We start from the raw sequence: 18,717 nt of genomic DNA on the forward strand, positions 1-18,717 counted from the left end.
AAGCCCCATGCAAGATGCCATCACAAGGTGGGTGAGGGAGAAGGAGGGGTTGGAGCACAAATACCATTTGTAATTGCAGTATGCTTTGAATACCAGTTGACTTTATCTAGGTATTTATGGCCTTCAATTCCAGATTATCTGTCCAGGGTCATATTTTAATTAGTTGGGGCTCTTGGGAGGTGTTAGAATACACTATTTTCCGTGAGTACATAGATGGGACCTCATCACCACAACAAAACAAAACAAAAAACGTATGCCAAGGAGGAGAAAAAATAAACATAGAATTAAAAAGTAGAGCGAACTTTTCCTGTGCTATTTTCGTTTGTCCTTCTATATAATGTTTATCATAGTGCAAAGTTACATTGTGTACATTTCTCCAAAGGTTTTTAAAAGGCAGTTGCACCTGAGATGTTAATTGGTAATTTACAAATGTGCATAATGGTATAGCCAATTGCTACTGTATATTAAAAACATACATTTTCAAACTAAGTTTTTTCTCCCAACTGTGACCTCTGTCTTACCTTCATGCTGAGTAAAATGGGTTGTTTCCTTTTCAGTAAGAACTAAAGTAGAGTAGAGCAAAACTTATTGACTACCTTCAGACATTTACTTTTTCATAATTGGTTGCTCTTCACATTGGCTTGAGCTTTCACATTTTGTTTTAGGTTGTTTTTCCATGTTCAGGAAGGAAGGAGTGGTCATTCATTTTAGCATCTATGGTGCAACCAGCAGTGGCTGTAAAGTGCTACTCCTCACAGAAGAAAATGTACAAACAACATAGGCTTACTTACTGTATGTTCATAGAATCATAGAATATCAGGGTTGGAAGGGACCTCAGGAGGTCATCTAGTCCAACCCCCTGCTCAAAGCAGGACCAATCCCCAATCAAATCATCCCAGCCAGGGCTCTGTCAAGCCTGACCTTAAAAACTTCCAGGGAAGGAGATTCTACCATCTCCCTAGGTAACGCATTCCAGTGTTTCACCACCCTCCTAGTGAAAAAGTTTTTCCTAATATCCAACCTAAACCTCCCCCACTGCAACTTGAGACCATTACTCCTTGTCCTGTCCTCTTCTACCACTGAGAATAGTCTAGAACCATCCTCTCTGGAACCACCTCTCAGGTAGTTGAAAGCAGCTATCAAATCCCCCCTCATTCTTCTCTTCTGCAGACTAAACAATCCCAGCTCCCTCAGCCTCTCCTCATAAGTCATGTGTTCCAGACCCCTAATCATTTTTGTTGCCCTTCGCTGGACTCTCTCCAATTTATCCACATCCTTCTTGTAGTGTGGGGCCCAAAACTGGACACAGTACTCCAGATGAGGCCTCACCAATGTCGAATAGAGGGGAACGATCATGTCCCTCGATCTGCTCTCTATGCCCCTACTTATACATCCCAAAATGCCATTGGCCTTCTTGGCAACAAGGGCACACTGCTGACTCATATCCAGCTTCTCGTCCACTGTAACCCCTAGGTCCTTTTCTGCAGAACTGCTGCCTAGCCATTCGGTCCCTAGTCTGTAGCGGTGCATTGGGTTCTTCCGTCCTAAGTGCAGGACCCTGCACTTATCCTTATTGAACCTCATCAGGTTTCTTTTGGCCCAATCCTCCAATTTGTCTAGGTCCCTCTGTATCCTATCCCTGCCCTCCAGAGTATCTACCACTCCTCCCAGTTTAGTATCATCTGCAAATTTGCTGAGAGTGCAATCCACACCATCCTCCAGATCATTTATGAAGATATTGAACAAAACCGGCCCCAGGACCGACCCCTGGGGCACTCCACTTGACACCGGCTGCCAACTAGACATGGAGCCATTGATCACTACCCGTTGAGCCCATTCTAATCATCCAGTGAAGTGGGCTGTAGCCTACGAAAGCTTATGCTCTAATAAATTTGTTAGTCTCCAAGGTGCCACAAGTACTCCTGTTGTTTTTTGCAGATACAGACTAACACGGCTGCTACTCTGAAAACAGACTTGTGGTGGTAGCATATTTTGTAGGATTTTCATGCTTTGAGAGTAGGAGAAAATGGAAAAGCAGAGAAGGACATAGCACCACCATGTAAGCCTTGGACTTATAGCTCTTTAGGACAGGAACAATCTTTTCATTTTGTTTATACAGTGTCTAGTACAGGGGTTGGCAACCTTGGGCATGTGGCATCAGGGTAATCCGCTGGTGGGCTGCGAGACATTTTATTTACATTGACCATCCATAGGCACAGCCCCGCTGCAGCTCCCAGTGGCTGCGGTTCTCTGTTCCCAGCCAATGGGAGCTGCGGGAAGCAGCTGCCAGCATGTCCCTGCGGCCCACCGCTTCCCACAGCTCCCATTGGCTGGGAACGGCGAACTGTAGCCACTGGGAGCTGTGGGGGGCGCGTGCCTGCGGATGATCAATGTAAACAAAATGTCTCACGGCCCGCCAGCAGATTATCGTGTTGGGCTGCATGCCAAATATTGCCGACCCCTGGTCTAACACAATGGGATTCTCTTCCATGACTGAGAGTCCTACGTGCTATTGCAAAACAAATAAAAATGACCTTTTTCTGGAACAGTGGTGTTTTATTTCAGTAACATTACAAAAATACATTGGGTGAGCAAATTACATGTGTGGTTCTTTTGAGAATAGGTTTATGGACTGATGGAGTGGATGAGATAACATGTCTTGCATGTGATCTGTTAATTATTAATTCTAAACTGGAAAATTATCCTACCGTGAACCATTTCTTGCCCACTAAAACTTAGAAAATGGAACAGACTGTTGCACAAGTTCTAAGAACATGGCATCAAATGTAAAGCTCATCTTAAAGTATTGCTAAAACTAATTTTTTATGGGGCTAGTGTGATTGAATTGATAGCTCCTCAAGAAGAAAAAAAAATTTACAGCAGACGTAAAAGCAGTTAAAAATAAACCAAAAAACCTTTTCCTTTTCAGCTAGTCAGTCATAATTTTAATTAAGAATTTCACTAACATCCATCCTTCCCTCACCTTCCTTTCTGTCAAGAAAGATCATCATAAACAGGAGCAAAAAATCTCCATGGGAAGATTATTGTAAAAATTAATAATAATATAATCGAGCAGACATTTCTTCCGCTAATCTTCACCTGGAATTGATTATTGCTGAAAACTGTTAATTTCAAATCTGGAGGGTGATGGAATAAAAATTAACTTCCTGTGGAATATTACCAAAAGAGATACTGCACACAAAATGTCTTACCACCATTTATGTTGTAGTAGGACCCAAAACCACAAGATGGCAGTGTCCTTAAATACATGTGCAGCACATATAAAGTATCAAATAAGACAATTGTACTTCAATCTGTGAGGAGAGAGGATAGGCTTAAAACATTTTGAATGGGGTTGGGGGACATTTTCCTTCTCCATATTCAGATTACCAAGCCAGCTGTTCATTATTAGTCATGTCAGCATGGTTATTTCTATAAAAGAAAAGGAGTACTTTTGGCACCTTAGAGATTAACCAATTTATTTGAGCATAAGCTTACGTGAGCTACAGCTCACTTCATCGGATGCATACTGTGGAAAATACAGAAGATGTTTATATACATACAAACCATGAAAAAATGGGTGTTTACCACTACAAAAGGTTTTCTCTCCCCCCACCCCACTCTCCTGCTGGTAATAGCTTATCTAAAGTGATCACTCTCCTTACAATGTGTATGATAATCAAGGTGGGCCATTTCCAGCGCAAATCCAGGGTTTAACAAGAACGTCTGAGGAACGGGGGGGGGAATAAACAAGGGGAAATAGGTTACCTTGCATAATGACTTAGCCACTCCCAGTCTCTATTCAAGCCTAAGTTAATTGTATCCAATTTGAAAATGAATTCCAATTCAACAGTCTCTCGCTGGAGTCTGGTTTTGAAGTTTTTCTGTTGTAATATTGCAACTTTCATGTCTGTAATCACGTGACCAGAGAGATTGAAGTGTTCTCCGACTGGTTTATGAATGTTATAATTCTTGACATCTGATTTGTGTCCATTTATTCTTTTACGTAGAGACTGTCCAGTTTGACCAATGTACATGGCAGAGGGGCATTGCTGGCACATGAGGGCATATATCACATTGGTAGATGTGCAGGTGAACGAGCCTCTGATAGTGTGGCTGATGTTATTAGGCCCTGTGATGGTGTCCCCTGAATAGATATGTGGGCACAGTTGGCAACGGGCTTTGTTGCAAGGATAGGTTCCTGGGTTAGTGGTTCTGTTGTGTGGTATGTGGTTGCTGGTGAGTATTTGCTTCAGGCTGGGGGGCTGTCTGTAGGCAAGGACTGGCCTGTCTCCCAAGATTTGTGAGAGTGTTGGGTCATCCTTCAGGATAGGTTGTAGATCCTACAGACAGCCCCGGAACCTGAACCCCCCCCCCCCCCCCCAGTTCCTCAGACGTTCTTGTTAAACCCTGGATTTGTGCTGGAAATGGCCCACCTTGATTATCATACACATTGTAAGGAGAGTGATCACTTTAGATAAGCTATTACCAACAGGAGAGCGGGGTAGGGGGAGAGAAAACCTTTTGTAGTGGTAAACACCCATTTTTTCATGGTTTGTATGTATATAAACATCTTCTGTATTTTCCACAGTATGCATCCGATGAAGTGAGCTGTAGCTCACGAAAGCTTATGCTCAAATAAATTGGTTAGTCTCTAAGGTGCCACAAGTACTCCTTTTCTTTTTGAGAATACAGACTAACACGGCTGTTACTCTGAAACCGGTTATTTCTATGTAATGTTTGAGGGAGGTTGGGAGAAGAATGAAAAAGGGTTTCCTATGAAGGTCCAAATAAATCGACTACATTTGCCGACTGAAATTAAAAATATTGTAGGATTTGTTTTTAAAAAAAATCTTGATTTTATAAAACAAGTAAATTTTTAGAGTTGGATTGACTCAAGTTCTCTATCCACCCCACAGGCAGCCACCCTGTTAATGTACCTCAACCCTGTTCTGGCAAGAATGTTTCTGTCTGAGAAGTACAATTTGGTCACTGTGGTCAAATCATCCCTTGGCCTTAACTGAAGAGACTGCCAAAAAGTTAACTGCAATGGAGAGTTGTCTATTGGGAATTGTACTGAGATTTCCAAACTCATTTTTTATAGGAAAGCTGGTTATCGATAAATGTCATGAAACGCCAATTTCACCATATACATACAAAACAATGAAAAAATATTTCAGTTGATGATAATAAAACCTACAAATAGGCAGGGTAAGAAAAATGCTGCTTGAGAACTTAGAGTTTAATTTCAGGATAGTTACTTTGTAGATTGTCACAATTTGTGTTTTAACAGTTCTAAAACTTGTTGAATCTCAACGTCTGTCATTAAATAATTGACAATCCCACCCATAATTTTGTGTAACTGAAAATTTAAACTGATAAAAATGCTTTAAAATAAATATTTTGATATTCTCAATTATATATATAAAAAAAGAATTCTGCCGAGCCTACTTTTAAGCCATCACACGATGGTAATTTATGGAGCTGACTCAAACTGGTAACTTGAAACGCTTGTCAGTACATAGTGCCATAGATAGGTGCATGCTACCTTATGTGTGCCTGACTCAAGGAATACATTGACACAAACTTCTTTTTTGAATGAGTAAGGGGAGTAGATAAACAGTGGAGAGGAATGCTGCTCTTTTCCACTCAAGGTGGAATTCAGTACAGTTTAAATGGAAAATCTGCTTATCTCCATTACCAAATCCCTGAGCCATCTACACTTTAGAGTTTTAGAAAGATTTAAATTCTTTTACAATTCTTGATTTGTTATAAATTAAACTTTTTATTGTGATGCAGTTATTTTATAAAGGAGTGATTGTATTGTGTCAATTCAGAATGAAGTGGGGGCAGGGAAAGCGGAAGAAGAGATGCTGAATGGAAGTTTGTGATCTCAAAAAGAAAAATGCGGGCATGGGTTTTGAAGCAATCACTCTGGAAATCTATGTAAATTATGTATTTTTAAAAAGATAGAACATCCTTCTCTTTTCTAACAACCATTTTCTCTGAAGCATCCTGAGTTTTTTCCCTTTTAAATGGTGAAGCTGAATAATTTAGAGGCTCTGTAGAATGAAGGAGTGGATCTGATATGAGACAAGCAGCAAACCACTGCAATGTTCAAGTGTAACTAGAATCTCTATGTATTTTATTTATATAGTGTTTCTCATGCAACTATTCCTAGTGCTTTGTGTGATCATCACTGTGAATAATACAGCTGCTGTTGGGGCAAAGACTGTTGAAAGGGTTACTCCAAACAGCAAAAAAACCATTGCTCAATCATTATTTAAGTCACCTATTCACTACAAGCTGCTGCTTTTGAAATCTAGAATAGGGGTTTGGAAAGCACTTTTCACACACTAGTTTTCTTTAAACTTTAAACTCATTGTTTTGTAAGTCAGATGGAGTGTTATGTAGTGATACACAGCTTTGACTAATTGCCACTTATTAAAGGATTAGACTCTTATTAAAGAAAGAATCGTTGTCCAAAAGACTAGACTTATTATTACTTTTCAAAAGAAACTTGCAATCTTTAACTTCTATCTGGATTCTAACTGAAGGGAGTGGTGTAGCAAATTTCACATGTGTGTTTCTGAGCTACCATTAACATGCCAATAGGGAAAGTTAGAATACCATGTGGCATATGAACACAAATTCTTAATTGCTGTGGTTAAAAATTATACTCTTGTACTTTGTTTCAGGAAGAAAATGTGACTGTGACAAAGGATTTTAGTAGAGTAGAAAATGCTTATCAAATGGAAGCAGAGGTATGTATTAATCATAGCAAGAGGAATAACCATGCACCTAGACATCATGAGTTTGTAGGTTTAGTCTTTTCTCCTCAAAACTAGGAAGGGACAGTTACATACAGTACAGCACTGAGACTTTCCTAAAAGAGCCAGTATGAAGTAGTAAAATTAAAAAGGCACCCCACAGAATTTTGCAAGAAGTAAGCTAGGTTCTGGGGTGATAGAGCAAGATTTTCTTCATTCTTTGCTGTAGAGTGGAGCCCATTCACCCCATGATAATGGGGAGGCTATATTACATACGCTGGGTATTAGGAGAGCCTTGGCCTTCTATTTGGATGGGATGAAGGCCTTTAGGAAATCTCCCAAGCTCTTCCTATCAATTGCAGAAAGATCAAAAAGCACAGCGATATCAGCTCTGAGGCTCTCTAATTGGGTCTCGAGCTGTATTAGCTACTGCTATCATGCTCGTAATTTGGTACCTCCACCTGGAATCTTACATTCCACGAGGTCGGTTTCCACCTTGGTCGCCTGAATTAAAGACATTATTCTGGAAATCTGCAGGGCAGCAACCTGGGTGTCTGCTCATACTTTTGCAGAACACTATCTGATTACTAGAGACGCCACTTTTGTTGCCCTCTTTGGTTCCACAGTATTGTAATCCATAACGGATTTGACTCCAAAGTCCCAACCCTCCATCAGGGATACTGCTTGGGAGTCACCTACAGTGGAGCACCTATAGGGACACTACTCGAAGTAATTACTCACCTTGTGAAGTGTAACGATGGTTCTCCACAACCAACCCACCCTCCGTCTACTTCAGAATTCTCAGTAGGGGCTCTGCAGTAGAGAAGGAACTGAGGATGGTTCACCTGCACATTGCTAATTAGCCTCGCGGCAGAGCACAAGGGAGGGAGGAGAGTGCATGTCTGGACCAAACAGACACTGCTACCAAAAGATCTCCAATCAGAGGCACAGGGTGCAGACACACCTACAGTGGAGCACGTAGAGAGACACACATCTTGAAGAACCATCATTACTGCACAAGGTGAATAACTTTCTCTTACGTGAGTAATCCCGCTGACACCAAGGTGACTATTCATGTGAATAGAGCTTTGCATGACTAGGCCCTTACCAAGCAGGAAGTGCTGTACTGGGAGTCAATCCAGCTAAGGAAAAACACCATCTTTTTTGGTCTATGAATCTTTGCAATACAGCATGCTAATTAGACCACTATCCAATAGCTTGATAATGTGTTTTGTGGAGGGGGCCTGGAAGTTTGCATCACTGATAGTTACTTGCAACTCCGTAGTTGAAGCACAGTTCTATTTTGCACTTTAGAGAGCCTCTTTGGTTTGTATGAAGAACATAGCTTATCCACCTCAAACTAACAGCACTGAGTACAGAAAGAATGTTGAGAATTACACTTATTTGTTTTTAGGAGTTAAAATTAAACTGGGTCCTTTAAGAAATATGTCAGTATTTTGCCTTGGTCCTGAATTATCTTAATTGAATAGTGCAGATGCTTTAAACTTCCCCTGTAGTTGGAAGTAATTGAAGTCTTGTGGATGGGCTATATTTGAAAAATTAAGGTAAGCTGTTTTTATATAGACTACAGCAAGACTTAGTCGGGGGGAGTGGATGGATAGCTCAGTGGTTTGAGCATTGGCCTGCTAAACCCAGAGTTGTGAGTTCAATCCTTGAGGGAGCTATTTAGGGATTGGGGCAAAAATTGGGAATTGGTCCTGCTTTGAGCAGGGGGTTGGACTAGATGACCTCCTGAGGTCCCTTCCAACCCTGATATTCTATGATTAGGTCAACACCTGAACTAATTCTAAAATAGAGTCATATTGATAAAGAGAACTCAACCAATCGCCAGTTTTTCTGTACCATTTTCTGCAACCCACCATCTCCCGCAGTTCTGCTAAGCATGGGACTGCTCTCCTCGCTGCCATTTCCTGAGAGGGTTCAGAGCAGCAGCACAGCTTGTGCTGGCTAACCCTCCTCCTTCCCTGATATCCTGCGTCCGCCGCAGCAATTTGCTAAACTCACATCCTTTAAAGTTACTGTTTAGGTCGGGGTGGGCAAACTTTTTGGCCCGAGAAATAGCATGGGAGGCCGGGTAGGGAAGGCTGTGCCTCCACAAACAGCCTGGCCCCCGCCCTCTCCCACTTCTTGCCCCTTGACTGCCCCCCTGAGAACCCTGACCCATCCAACCCCCCCTGCTCCTTGTCCCCTGACTACCCCCTCCTGGGACCTCCCCGCCCCTAACCACCACCCCCCCCCGGGACCCCACTCCCTATCCAACCCCCCCCCGCTCCCTGTCCCCTAACTGCCCTGACCCCTGTCTACACCCCCGCCCCCTGACAGGGCCCCCGGAACCGCCGACCCATCCAACCGCCCCCACTCATTGTCCCCTGACCACTCCCTCCCGAGGCCCCCATCCCTAACTGCATCTGAGCAGGACTCAGGGAAAATGTAGCAAAATATTTTCCCCCAAAAAAGTTTGAGGCCATGTGCAAAAGATTGTGTCCACAATATTTATCCAACCTCAGCAAGCTCCTGAGCACAAGCCTTGAAGTAAATACCTCCCCTCAAAATCCTCCCTCAAGGTTCTGATTCCCCTGCACTTCTTTTTTGGAGGCATGATTAGAGAGAAGTGAAAAATTCAGCAGGGGTAAGACCATTAACATATATGACCTTAGATTTTCACAAACTCCAAAAGCCTAAAAGTTCTATTTCTGAGGTTCCAAAAGTAGATACTGCAATAGCATCCTTAACAAGACATATGATTATTCTGGCTGACGGGGAATTCTTTCCTAAGGACCCCACAGATAGCGAAGTGGAGGCCACCCACACTCTGGCAAGTCAAGTATAATTAGGCAGGCCAAAAAACAACTTGAAAAGCAACTAGCAAAAGACAAAAAAACAACAGCAAAAATTTTATTAAGTGCTTCAGAAGCAGGAAGCCTATCCAAGGACTTGTCTACACTGGCAATTTACAGCACGGCATCTTTCTTGCTCGGGGTGTGAAAAAACACCCCTCTGAGTGCAGCAAGTTTCAGCGCTGTAAAGCGCCAGTGTTGACAGTGCACCAGCGCTGGTGGAGGTGGTTTTTTTAGAGCGCCGGGAGAGCTCTCTCCCAGAGCTCTGCCGCGACCACACAAGCCACGTTAAAGCGCTGCTGCAGCAGCCCTTTTACGTTGCCAGTGTAGACAAGCCCATACAATCAGTGAGGCCTCTGGATGATCAAAGTGCTAAAGAAGTCCTTAAGCAAGACAAGACTGATACGGAGAAGCTAAATGAATTCTTTGTATCTGTCTTCACTGCAGAGGATGTGAGGGAGATTCCCACACCTGAGCCATTCTTTTTAGGTGACAGATGTAAGGAACTGTCCCAGATTGAGGTGTTGATAGAGGAGGTTTTGGAACAAATTGATAAATTGAACAGTAATAAGTCACCAGGACCAGATGGAACTCAAATATGAAATTATAAAACTACTAATGTGGTATGTAACCTCCAAACCCCCTACCCGCCCTACCTCCCCGTCCCTCTTCAGGGAGCCCTCTCATAAACATCTACTGTGAGAAGAGGTAACCCACCTCATACATCTAGGAGCAGTGGAACCCTTATCAACGGAATACAGAGGGAGGGGATTCTATTAACACTACTTTCTCACACAGAAAAAACAGGAGGGTGGAAACCCATCTTCAACCTATGGTGACTCAACAAATTTGAAAACACAACGATTCAAAATGGTCACACTAGGCACCATAATTCCAGCACTAGAAAGGGGAGACTGGTTCTCAGCCCTTGACCTCTAGGATGCGTATTTTCATATAACCATTCATCACATCGGCGGTTTCTCTGCTTTGCAATAGGGCAAGATCATTTCCAAGACAAGGTTCTACCCTTCAGCCTATCCACTGCCCCGTGGGTATTTTCAAAGGTCCTAGCCGTTGTAGCTGCCTACCTCCTCAGAAAAGGAATCCTGATATTTCCGTACTTGGATGACTGTCTGCTGAAAGCACCAACATTGCAGACAGTGTTAGAGTCCACCGAACAGGTGATAACTCTGTTTACGAGGTTAGGCCTTCAGATAAACATTGAAAAATCCACTCTGACATCAGTACAACAACCGGAGTTTATTGGGGCATACCTCAATTCTCCTGAAGCGATGGCCTCCCTACCAAGAAAATGATTTCTGACTTTACCCAACCTGATCTCCATGACGTGAAACAGTCCACAAGTGTGTGCCAGAACCTGCCTACAACTTCTAGGCCACATGGCTGTCGTGACCTTCATCATCAGACACGTGAGGTTACATTTGCAGTGTCTACAAGCCTGGCTCTGGACAAACTATGTCCCACACAGGAACAATATAAACAAGCGCCTCACAGTGCCGCACAAAATAAAAGACTCCCTTCTATAGTGGACACACCCATAAAACATCTGGAGGGGAGTGCCCTTCACACAGAATCCACCAACGCTTACCATCACCATAGATGCATCCCTTCTGGGTTGGGGGGTGCATCTAAACCCACACTCTATCCAGGGCCGGTGGTCCACAGTGGAATGCTGTCTTCATATAAACCTTTTAGAACTACAAGCTGTCCGAAATGCCTGCTCCTACTTCTTACCGATCATCAAAGACAAGACTGTACAGATCCTTACAGACAACATGGCTTGTATGTTTTACATAAACAGACAAGGGGGAGCATGATCACACTCCCTATGCATGGAACCCATGCAACTCTGCCAATGGTGCACCAAGCACAATGTCCATATTACAGCATTGTACCCACCTGGATGCCAGAATACCACACCAGATAGGCTGAGCAGGAACTTCTCTCAGGACCATGAGTAGGAGCTGGATACATGTGTGCTCCTAAACATTTTTCGGAATTGCAGGTTCCCAAAAATAGATCTCTTTGCAACCACACAAAACACCAAATGCCTGCAGTTTTGCTTCAGAGCAGGACTCAGTCCATACTCTCTCAGCAATGCCTTCCTCACCAAATGGAATGCTCCCCTCCTATACGCCTTCCCTCCTACCCCTCTCCTAGCCCAAGTGGTTCACAAAATCAGACAGGACAGATCCCGAGTGATCCTAATAGCCCCCATATGGTCTTGACAAATGTGGTATCCTTATCTTCTACAGATGGCTGTGTGTCCACCACGCATGCTCCCGCTTCAGTCTTGGCTCCTGTCTCAGGACACAGGATGCGTCCTCCATCCAGATCCTCAAAGACTCCAACTCAAAGCGTGGTTACTTCATGGCTCTCGGGATGACAGACATACATAACATTTTGTTAAACAGTCATAGGACAACCACCTGCCTCATGCACATGCATAAATGGAAGAGATTCGGTGCCAATATAAACAGGCTGCAGCTATTTCAGCACCATTACCACTAATACTAGACTGCTTGCTAGAACTAAAACAGTCTGGCCTTTCCATAAGTTCCATAAGAGTACACCTATCTGCCATCACGGCATTTCACCACAAAGTAGAAAGATTCTCTACCTTCGTACACCCACTTACTCAACACTTTCTCAAAGGCCTCTCCAACATCTTCCCAGAAATTCGAAATCCTAACCCACCATGGGATCTCAACCTAGTCCTCCACATCTTCACCGGACCTCCATTTGAGACCATGGTGACATGCTCCCTGCTACACCTTTCCCTAGTGGCCTTTATATCCTCCAGATGGGTGGGAGAACTGGGAACTCTCATCGGTGACCCACCTTACATAATCTTTTTCAAAGATAAAGTATCCCTCAGGCTAAACCCCAAGATTCTCCCTAAAGTTGTCTCGTCCTTTCACCTCAACCAACCTATCCACTTAGTGACATTTTTCCCCAAACCCCATGAGGCTGGACAACAGTCCAGACTACACACCTTGGATGCCTGCAGGGCAATAGCCTTCTACATTGAAAGAACAAAATCTTTTCATAAGTCTCCAAAACTGTTCATCTCCATCACTGAACGATCCAAAGGGAACACCATATCCAAACAGCGGCTATCCAAATAGATATTGGACTGCATAAAACTGCGTTATTTCCAGCATGACCAACAACCGCCTACAAGGATTCACACGCATTCTACCAGGGCCTTATCAGCCTCCATAGCCTTTCTTAACAATGTTCCCATCACAGATATCTGTAGGGCTGCAACCTGCAACCCATACATTTACTTAGCTGTATGCTTTACAACAGCACGCATCCTCCAATGCCCTGTTCGGACACACTGTAGTTTCATCTGCTACAACTTCAACTCCGAAGCCCCCTCCTTCCACCGGCGGGCACTGCTCTGAAGTCACCTAAATTGGAGCACCCATAGGGACACCACTCGAAGAAGAGAAAGTCACACACCTTGTGCAGTAACGTAGGTTCTTTGAGATGTGTCCCCCTGTGGGTGCTCCACTACTCTTCCTCCTTCCTTCTACTTTGGAGTTTCACACTAATGATCTGCAGTAGAGAAGGCATGGTGCGGGGATTGGTTGCACAGCACCAGATAACCACCTGAAGCAGTGCGAGATGGGGATCGCACATGTGCGACCCAACTGGGAACTGCTACCATAAATCTCCAATTACAAGCGCAGGGGCGCACAAACACCTAAAGTGGATCACCCACAGGGACGCACATCTCGAAGAACCTATGTTACTGCACAAGGTAACTTTCTCATCTCATCTCTATCCTGCACAAGTGGGTGTAAAATGGCTTCTGAACTATCAGAGACTACAAATATACTATAGGAGATAACAAAATGGGCAGAAAAGAACCTCCCTCCTCACAGGTGATTCACATAAAAGGGAAGTTGAATCAGAAAGCAGACTGGCTCAGCCAATGCACAGTCAGCAGAATAGTGCCTGAACCAAGAAGTCTTCAACCAAGAGGAAACCAAGCATCTTTAAGATCAGATTGATCTATTTGCAAGTTACAAAAAGACCAGCAGCTGAAATACTTTACCAGGGAATCCCAAGTCCAGGGGAACAGAGTCCTGTCATACAGATGGCCAAGAAAGCTTGTGATATGCATTCCTGCCCTTCCCTCTCATAAGAAAAATAATTCAAAAGATAATGCAGAAACAAGTAAAGGAGATGGTGATAATTGTGTATTGGCCAAGGAAGCCCTGGTTCTCTGATCTGATAGATCTGAAACTGCAAATCGCCATTACAACTGCCACCCTTGACCACTGGACATCCTTGACCATGGCTCTTTCCTCCACCCAGACCATCTTCAGCTGAGAGCCTGGTTATTGAAAGGGAAGTGTTAATAGCACTAGGCCTATCTTCCAAAGTGATGAGGACTTTGTATGCGTCCAGGAGAGTCTCCATGATAAAAGCTTATTCCTCCATCTGGATCAAGTTCAGCATTTGGTGCCAGGAGAGCAATGCTAATCCAAGAGATCTGGAACTCCAGCTATCCTGGACTCTTTCAAAGAAGGTATGGATAAAGGTCTTCAGTCCAGCACCATAGTGGGCCAGGTATCTGCCACTGGTAGTATTCTGTTCACAGGATCCTCAGGTTCTTTGGCACAGAATCCCAAGGTAGTCAGATCTGTCAGAGCAGTCAAACTGGCAGTCTTCCCTAAATGGGTCCCACCACTGGTGTTGAGGGCCCTAGCCACTCACCCTTTCAAGCCTCTGACTTGTATATCAGCATTTTGTCTCTCCATCAAAATCTGTTTTCTGGCTGCCATCATGTCTGCTGGGCAAGTTTCAGATCTGGCAGTCCTATTTATGCAAGCACCCCCGAGTGTTCCATGAAGACAAGAGGGTACTGAGAACTGCAGTTGTTTCTCCCCAGCGCGAAGTCTGCTTTTCATAGCTTGCAGAAGATTATCCTTCCTTCTTTCTGCTCAAAGCCACAGCACCCACCCAAGAAGCTGGGGCACAATTTAGATGTCAGAAAAGCACTATAAATCTATATCAAGTGCACAGAATCCACAAGGTCAGGCCCTGTTTGCCTTCTTTCACCCAAAATGTCAAAGGCTCAGAATCTCCAGGCTGTCTCTTGTTAGGTGGGTCAGACTGTGCATTGTTGAAACTTACAAAAAGGGTCAGGCACTTCTCTTTCAGAAGCTATCCAGGCACACTCCATGAGATCCACGGCAACCTTGTGGGCCGAATGAGCATGTGCCTCTACCACAGATAGAGCAGGGCAGCCACCTGGTCATTGGTTAATAGCATTGTCAAACATAACAAAGTGGACATTCTGTCCTCTGCAAAAGCCTCCTTCAGCTGAAAGGTGCTCCATGCAGTGGTCCAGTAACAGTCTTGCCTTTTGGTCAGTCCTCAAGGTGGAGGAGGTCCATTTAACTCTTTTTCTATTTACCCTTTCTTGTCCCTCCCCACTCCTGTACACTACTCACGACTTCCCACGTATAACAAAAATTGTGGGAGATACTGGGCTGCAGAATGAAAAATTTCTTACAATAATTTCCTTTCTGCTAGCAACACCTCCCACAATTCTACCCACCTTGGTGGCTTTCTGCCAAGGATCAGCCTTTTATTTGCATATTTATCATGCAGGGAGTTGGCCTGGTCTACAGTTAATGTATTGGCTGTTGATGTTATGCTTATAAATATTTTTCTCTGAGTTTTTCACACAGCTTTGGAATGATTCACCTGGCAGCAAGGGGAAAAAGGGCGCGTGGCCAGCATGAGCTGCACTGCAGCTTTGAATCACCACTGAAAGCTGCAGAGAGGAGAAGAGCAGCCATGTGTATAGCAGAATTGTGGAAGATGCTTCTAGCAGAAAGGAAATCATCAATTAATTTTTTTTCTATTTCATGCAACAATTCTGTGAATTGTAATGGCTCAGTGGTAAGAGGAAGACTGGACAGATGCAGTAAGTTCCTACTGGCAGGTCACTTGGCCCAGCTGTTATTGTGTTTAAAGAGTCATGACAGCATACTAGCTTGGGCACCAGTGATAGCTCCTTAGGCTCCACTGTGCATTGAGTTAGTGCTATAGCAGGAGCACAGGGGGAACCCACAAAGCACACAGACATCAAAATTCACACTGGTCCTGGGCCCACCCTATTTACATAAGTAGAGTTCTCTCTGTAACAGCCCTCTAAACAAATGAATAATTTGCAAACTGAGTGTCACTGTCATAAATATAAAGGGAAGGGTAAACACGTTTAAATCCCTCCTGGCCAGAGGAAAAACCCTTTCACCTGTAAAGGGTTAAGAAGCTAAGACAGCCTCGCTGGCATCTGACCAAAATGACCAATGAGGAGACAAGATACTTTCAGAGCTGGGGGGGGGGGGGGGGGAACAAAGGGTTTTCTCTGTCTGTGTTGGCTTTTGCCGGGACCAGAGCAGGAATGCAGGTCAGAACTCCTGTAAAAAGTCAGTAAGCAATCTGATTAGATATGCGTTAGATTCTGTTTTGTTTAAATGGCTGATAAAATAAGTTCTGCTGAATGGCATGTATATTCCTGTTTTTGTGTCTTTTTGTAACTTAAGGTTTAGCCTAGAGGGATTCTCTATGTTTTGGATCTGATTACCCTGTAAGGTATTTACCATCCTGATTTTACAGAGGTGATTCTTTTACTTTTCCTTTAGTTAAAATTCTTCTTTTAAGAACCTGATTGCTTTTTCATTGTTCTTAAGATCCAAGGGTTTGGGTCTGTGGTCACCTATGCAAATTGGTGAAGATTTTTATCAAGCCTTCCCCAGGAAAGGGGGTGTAGGACTTGGGGGGATTTTGGGGAGAAAGAAGTTTCCAAGTGGGCTCTTTCCCTGTTATATTTGTTATACGCTTGGTGGTGGCAGCAATAAAGTCCAGGGACAAAAGGTAAAATAGTTTGTACCTTGGGGAAGTTTTAACCTGGTAAAACTTTAAAAGTTTTAAGCTGGTAAAAATAAGCTTAGGGGTGTTTTCATGCAGGTCCCCACATCTGTACCCTAGAGTTCAAAGTGGGGAAGGAACCTTGACAGTCACATTCACCAGTATGCCTTTTGGATGCTTCCCAGAGTCGTGCAAATGTAAAGTAGCTGTAAACCCTGTTTAACTGCATGGTTTTGGTGTACCAATAAATCTGTCCTTAAGTGAATTATTTAAGGTTGATAGTGCATACCATATCATAAGATATATTGCATGGTACCATTCTGTTTGTGTTTCTTGTTTAGTGTTTGTGTGAAACTAATAGTTTTAAAAAAGACTAAGGAAATTCCCAGACAAAAAGCTATGTTACAACAGAGTTAAGAGTATACATCAGTTACTTGAGGACAAAACGTTTTATCCTGTAGTGATGACACAGTGGGGAAGAAATATGAAAAAAAAATGTCTTTAAAAATCAGTTAAATCTAACCATGAGCCCTAAACACTAAAATGCTTGAATCAGAATTATAGAGTTTTTGCATGACATCACTACAGAGTTGTTTTGGTGTCTTAAGGTTGCTAAGGTTGTTTTAGTGTCTTAACTGTGCACTTCTTAACATGTTCTGACTTTTTAAATGTAACTCAAATTCCCAGAGTTTTAGTGCTTGGTTTTGGGATAATTACAACATTCCTGTGATTTTAATTTTACCCTTAAATTACTGAGATATACTCTCAGCCATAACTATTTTTTGGATGGGAGGAGCAGGGGAACACAGATTTATATAAAAGTTATATTTCTTGGATTTTAACCTTAAAATTTAATATTACTAAAATATTAGTCACTAAACATTAAGTTTAGTCTTCTTGTAAGTGCATGTAAGAGTGCCTAGAATTACACTGCAGTTTTCCTTCCTGCATATCCTCTTCACCCCATTTGCCTAGTTTTCTGAATAATCACTCATGAAGTAGTAACTGGCATTTGTACTTGCCTAAGCTGTCTTCAGAATGTAAGAATTAGAGACACATGGCTCGTGAAATCTTAAGGGCACGTTTTCTTTCTCCAAATTGCTAATATACCAAAAATCCTAGAGTTCCTCACAAAGAGCATATTCTGAATCCATTATTTTCATTCTGCTGCAAAACAATGATCATTTAACAGGCATCTTCTAGGCAAGTAGTAGTGGAGGTATAGGACTAATACCCTCAGTTGTTCTTACATATCAGGTTTGCAATTTGCCCTTGTAATTAAGTCACTGAAAGGAAAGTCACTTTTCTAATCCACTTATGTTTACTTACAGGTCTGCATTACATTTAGTGATTTTGGAAAAATGCAGAACATTTGCAACTTACTCGTTGAGAAACTGGGTAGTTCTGTTATCATCAGTCCACCGCACTTCTACCATACAGCAGAGGCTGTAGACACCCTTCGGTAAGTTCTCCCTCTCCTTTCCACAGAAATGCACAGCCTCAGGAAGCATTTACGTAATACATAATCCACACAGTTTAAAATGGGAAGCAGTGATAGTCTCCCTGTTGTCCACTCCTGCCTTATACTTAAAGGAAAATTCAAGAAACTTTAAAAAGGTTATACAGTTTTTATGAATCCAATTCCATTTAGCTTGCAAATAGTAAAGCTTAATCTTTCATGGAGGCTGCAGTGTCCTTGTATAAAGGCAGGAGGTAACAAGCTTTTCCATGATTTCAATAGGAAAAACAATCTGCTTTAACATGCTCAGTCAGCATATCTGGTTTTTCAATGGGGTTAAATCAAAGCAAATTAATTTTAGTTTGGGATTTGTCCAGGAAGGTATAAGCATTTAACAGGCTCCATCCACTTCCCCAAGTGCTGCTGCTGTCCTCTTAGCTGCTGACAACAAACTTTGAAATACACCTTTCTAAAGAAACTACATTTCAATTACTTTGAGGAGAAAGAAGAGCTTTCTAACATCAAAACATCCTCCCACAGCACCCCAGCCATAGAGGGAGAGTTAATTTGCCATGAAGGACATGAGACAAACATTCAGTGGTTGATGAAGGAAGGCGCCTGGGGAGATTAACTACATTTATCTGTTCCTCTTCCCCTAGTTTTTCAATTCACATTTAGGTGAACTAAAAGAGCATTCAAAAGCCTGCTTTTC

At 42.8% G+C, this 18,717-nt stretch overlaps 1 protein-coding gene across 2 annotated transcripts in view; it reads left to right on the forward strand.

Moving 5' to 3' along the window:
• The window catches only part of IRAK1BP1 (interleukin 1 receptor associated kinase 1 binding protein 1), a 31,812-nt gene that overhangs the window by 6,451 nt on the left and 6,644 nt on the right, over window positions 1-18,717 (forward strand). The window contains exons 2-3 of one of the 2 annotated variants that reach the window (XM_074948012.1): window positions 6,699-6,764; window positions 17,878-18,008. In XM_074948012.1, coding sequence (XP_074804113.1) covers window positions 6,699-6,764; window positions 17,878-18,008 — 197 coding nt within the window. The remainder of the gene's footprint in view (window positions 1-6,698; window positions 6,765-17,877; window positions 18,009-18,717) is intronic. The other variant, XM_074948013.1, reaches the window with a different exon arrangement.

The sequence above is a fragment of the Natator depressus genome, chromosome 3, assembly GCF_965152275.1.
Source record: "Natator depressus isolate rNatDep1 chromosome 3, rNatDep2.hap1, whole genome shotgun sequence".
Taxonomy (NCBI): Eukaryota; Metazoa; Chordata; order Testudines; family Cheloniidae; genus Natator; species Natator depressus.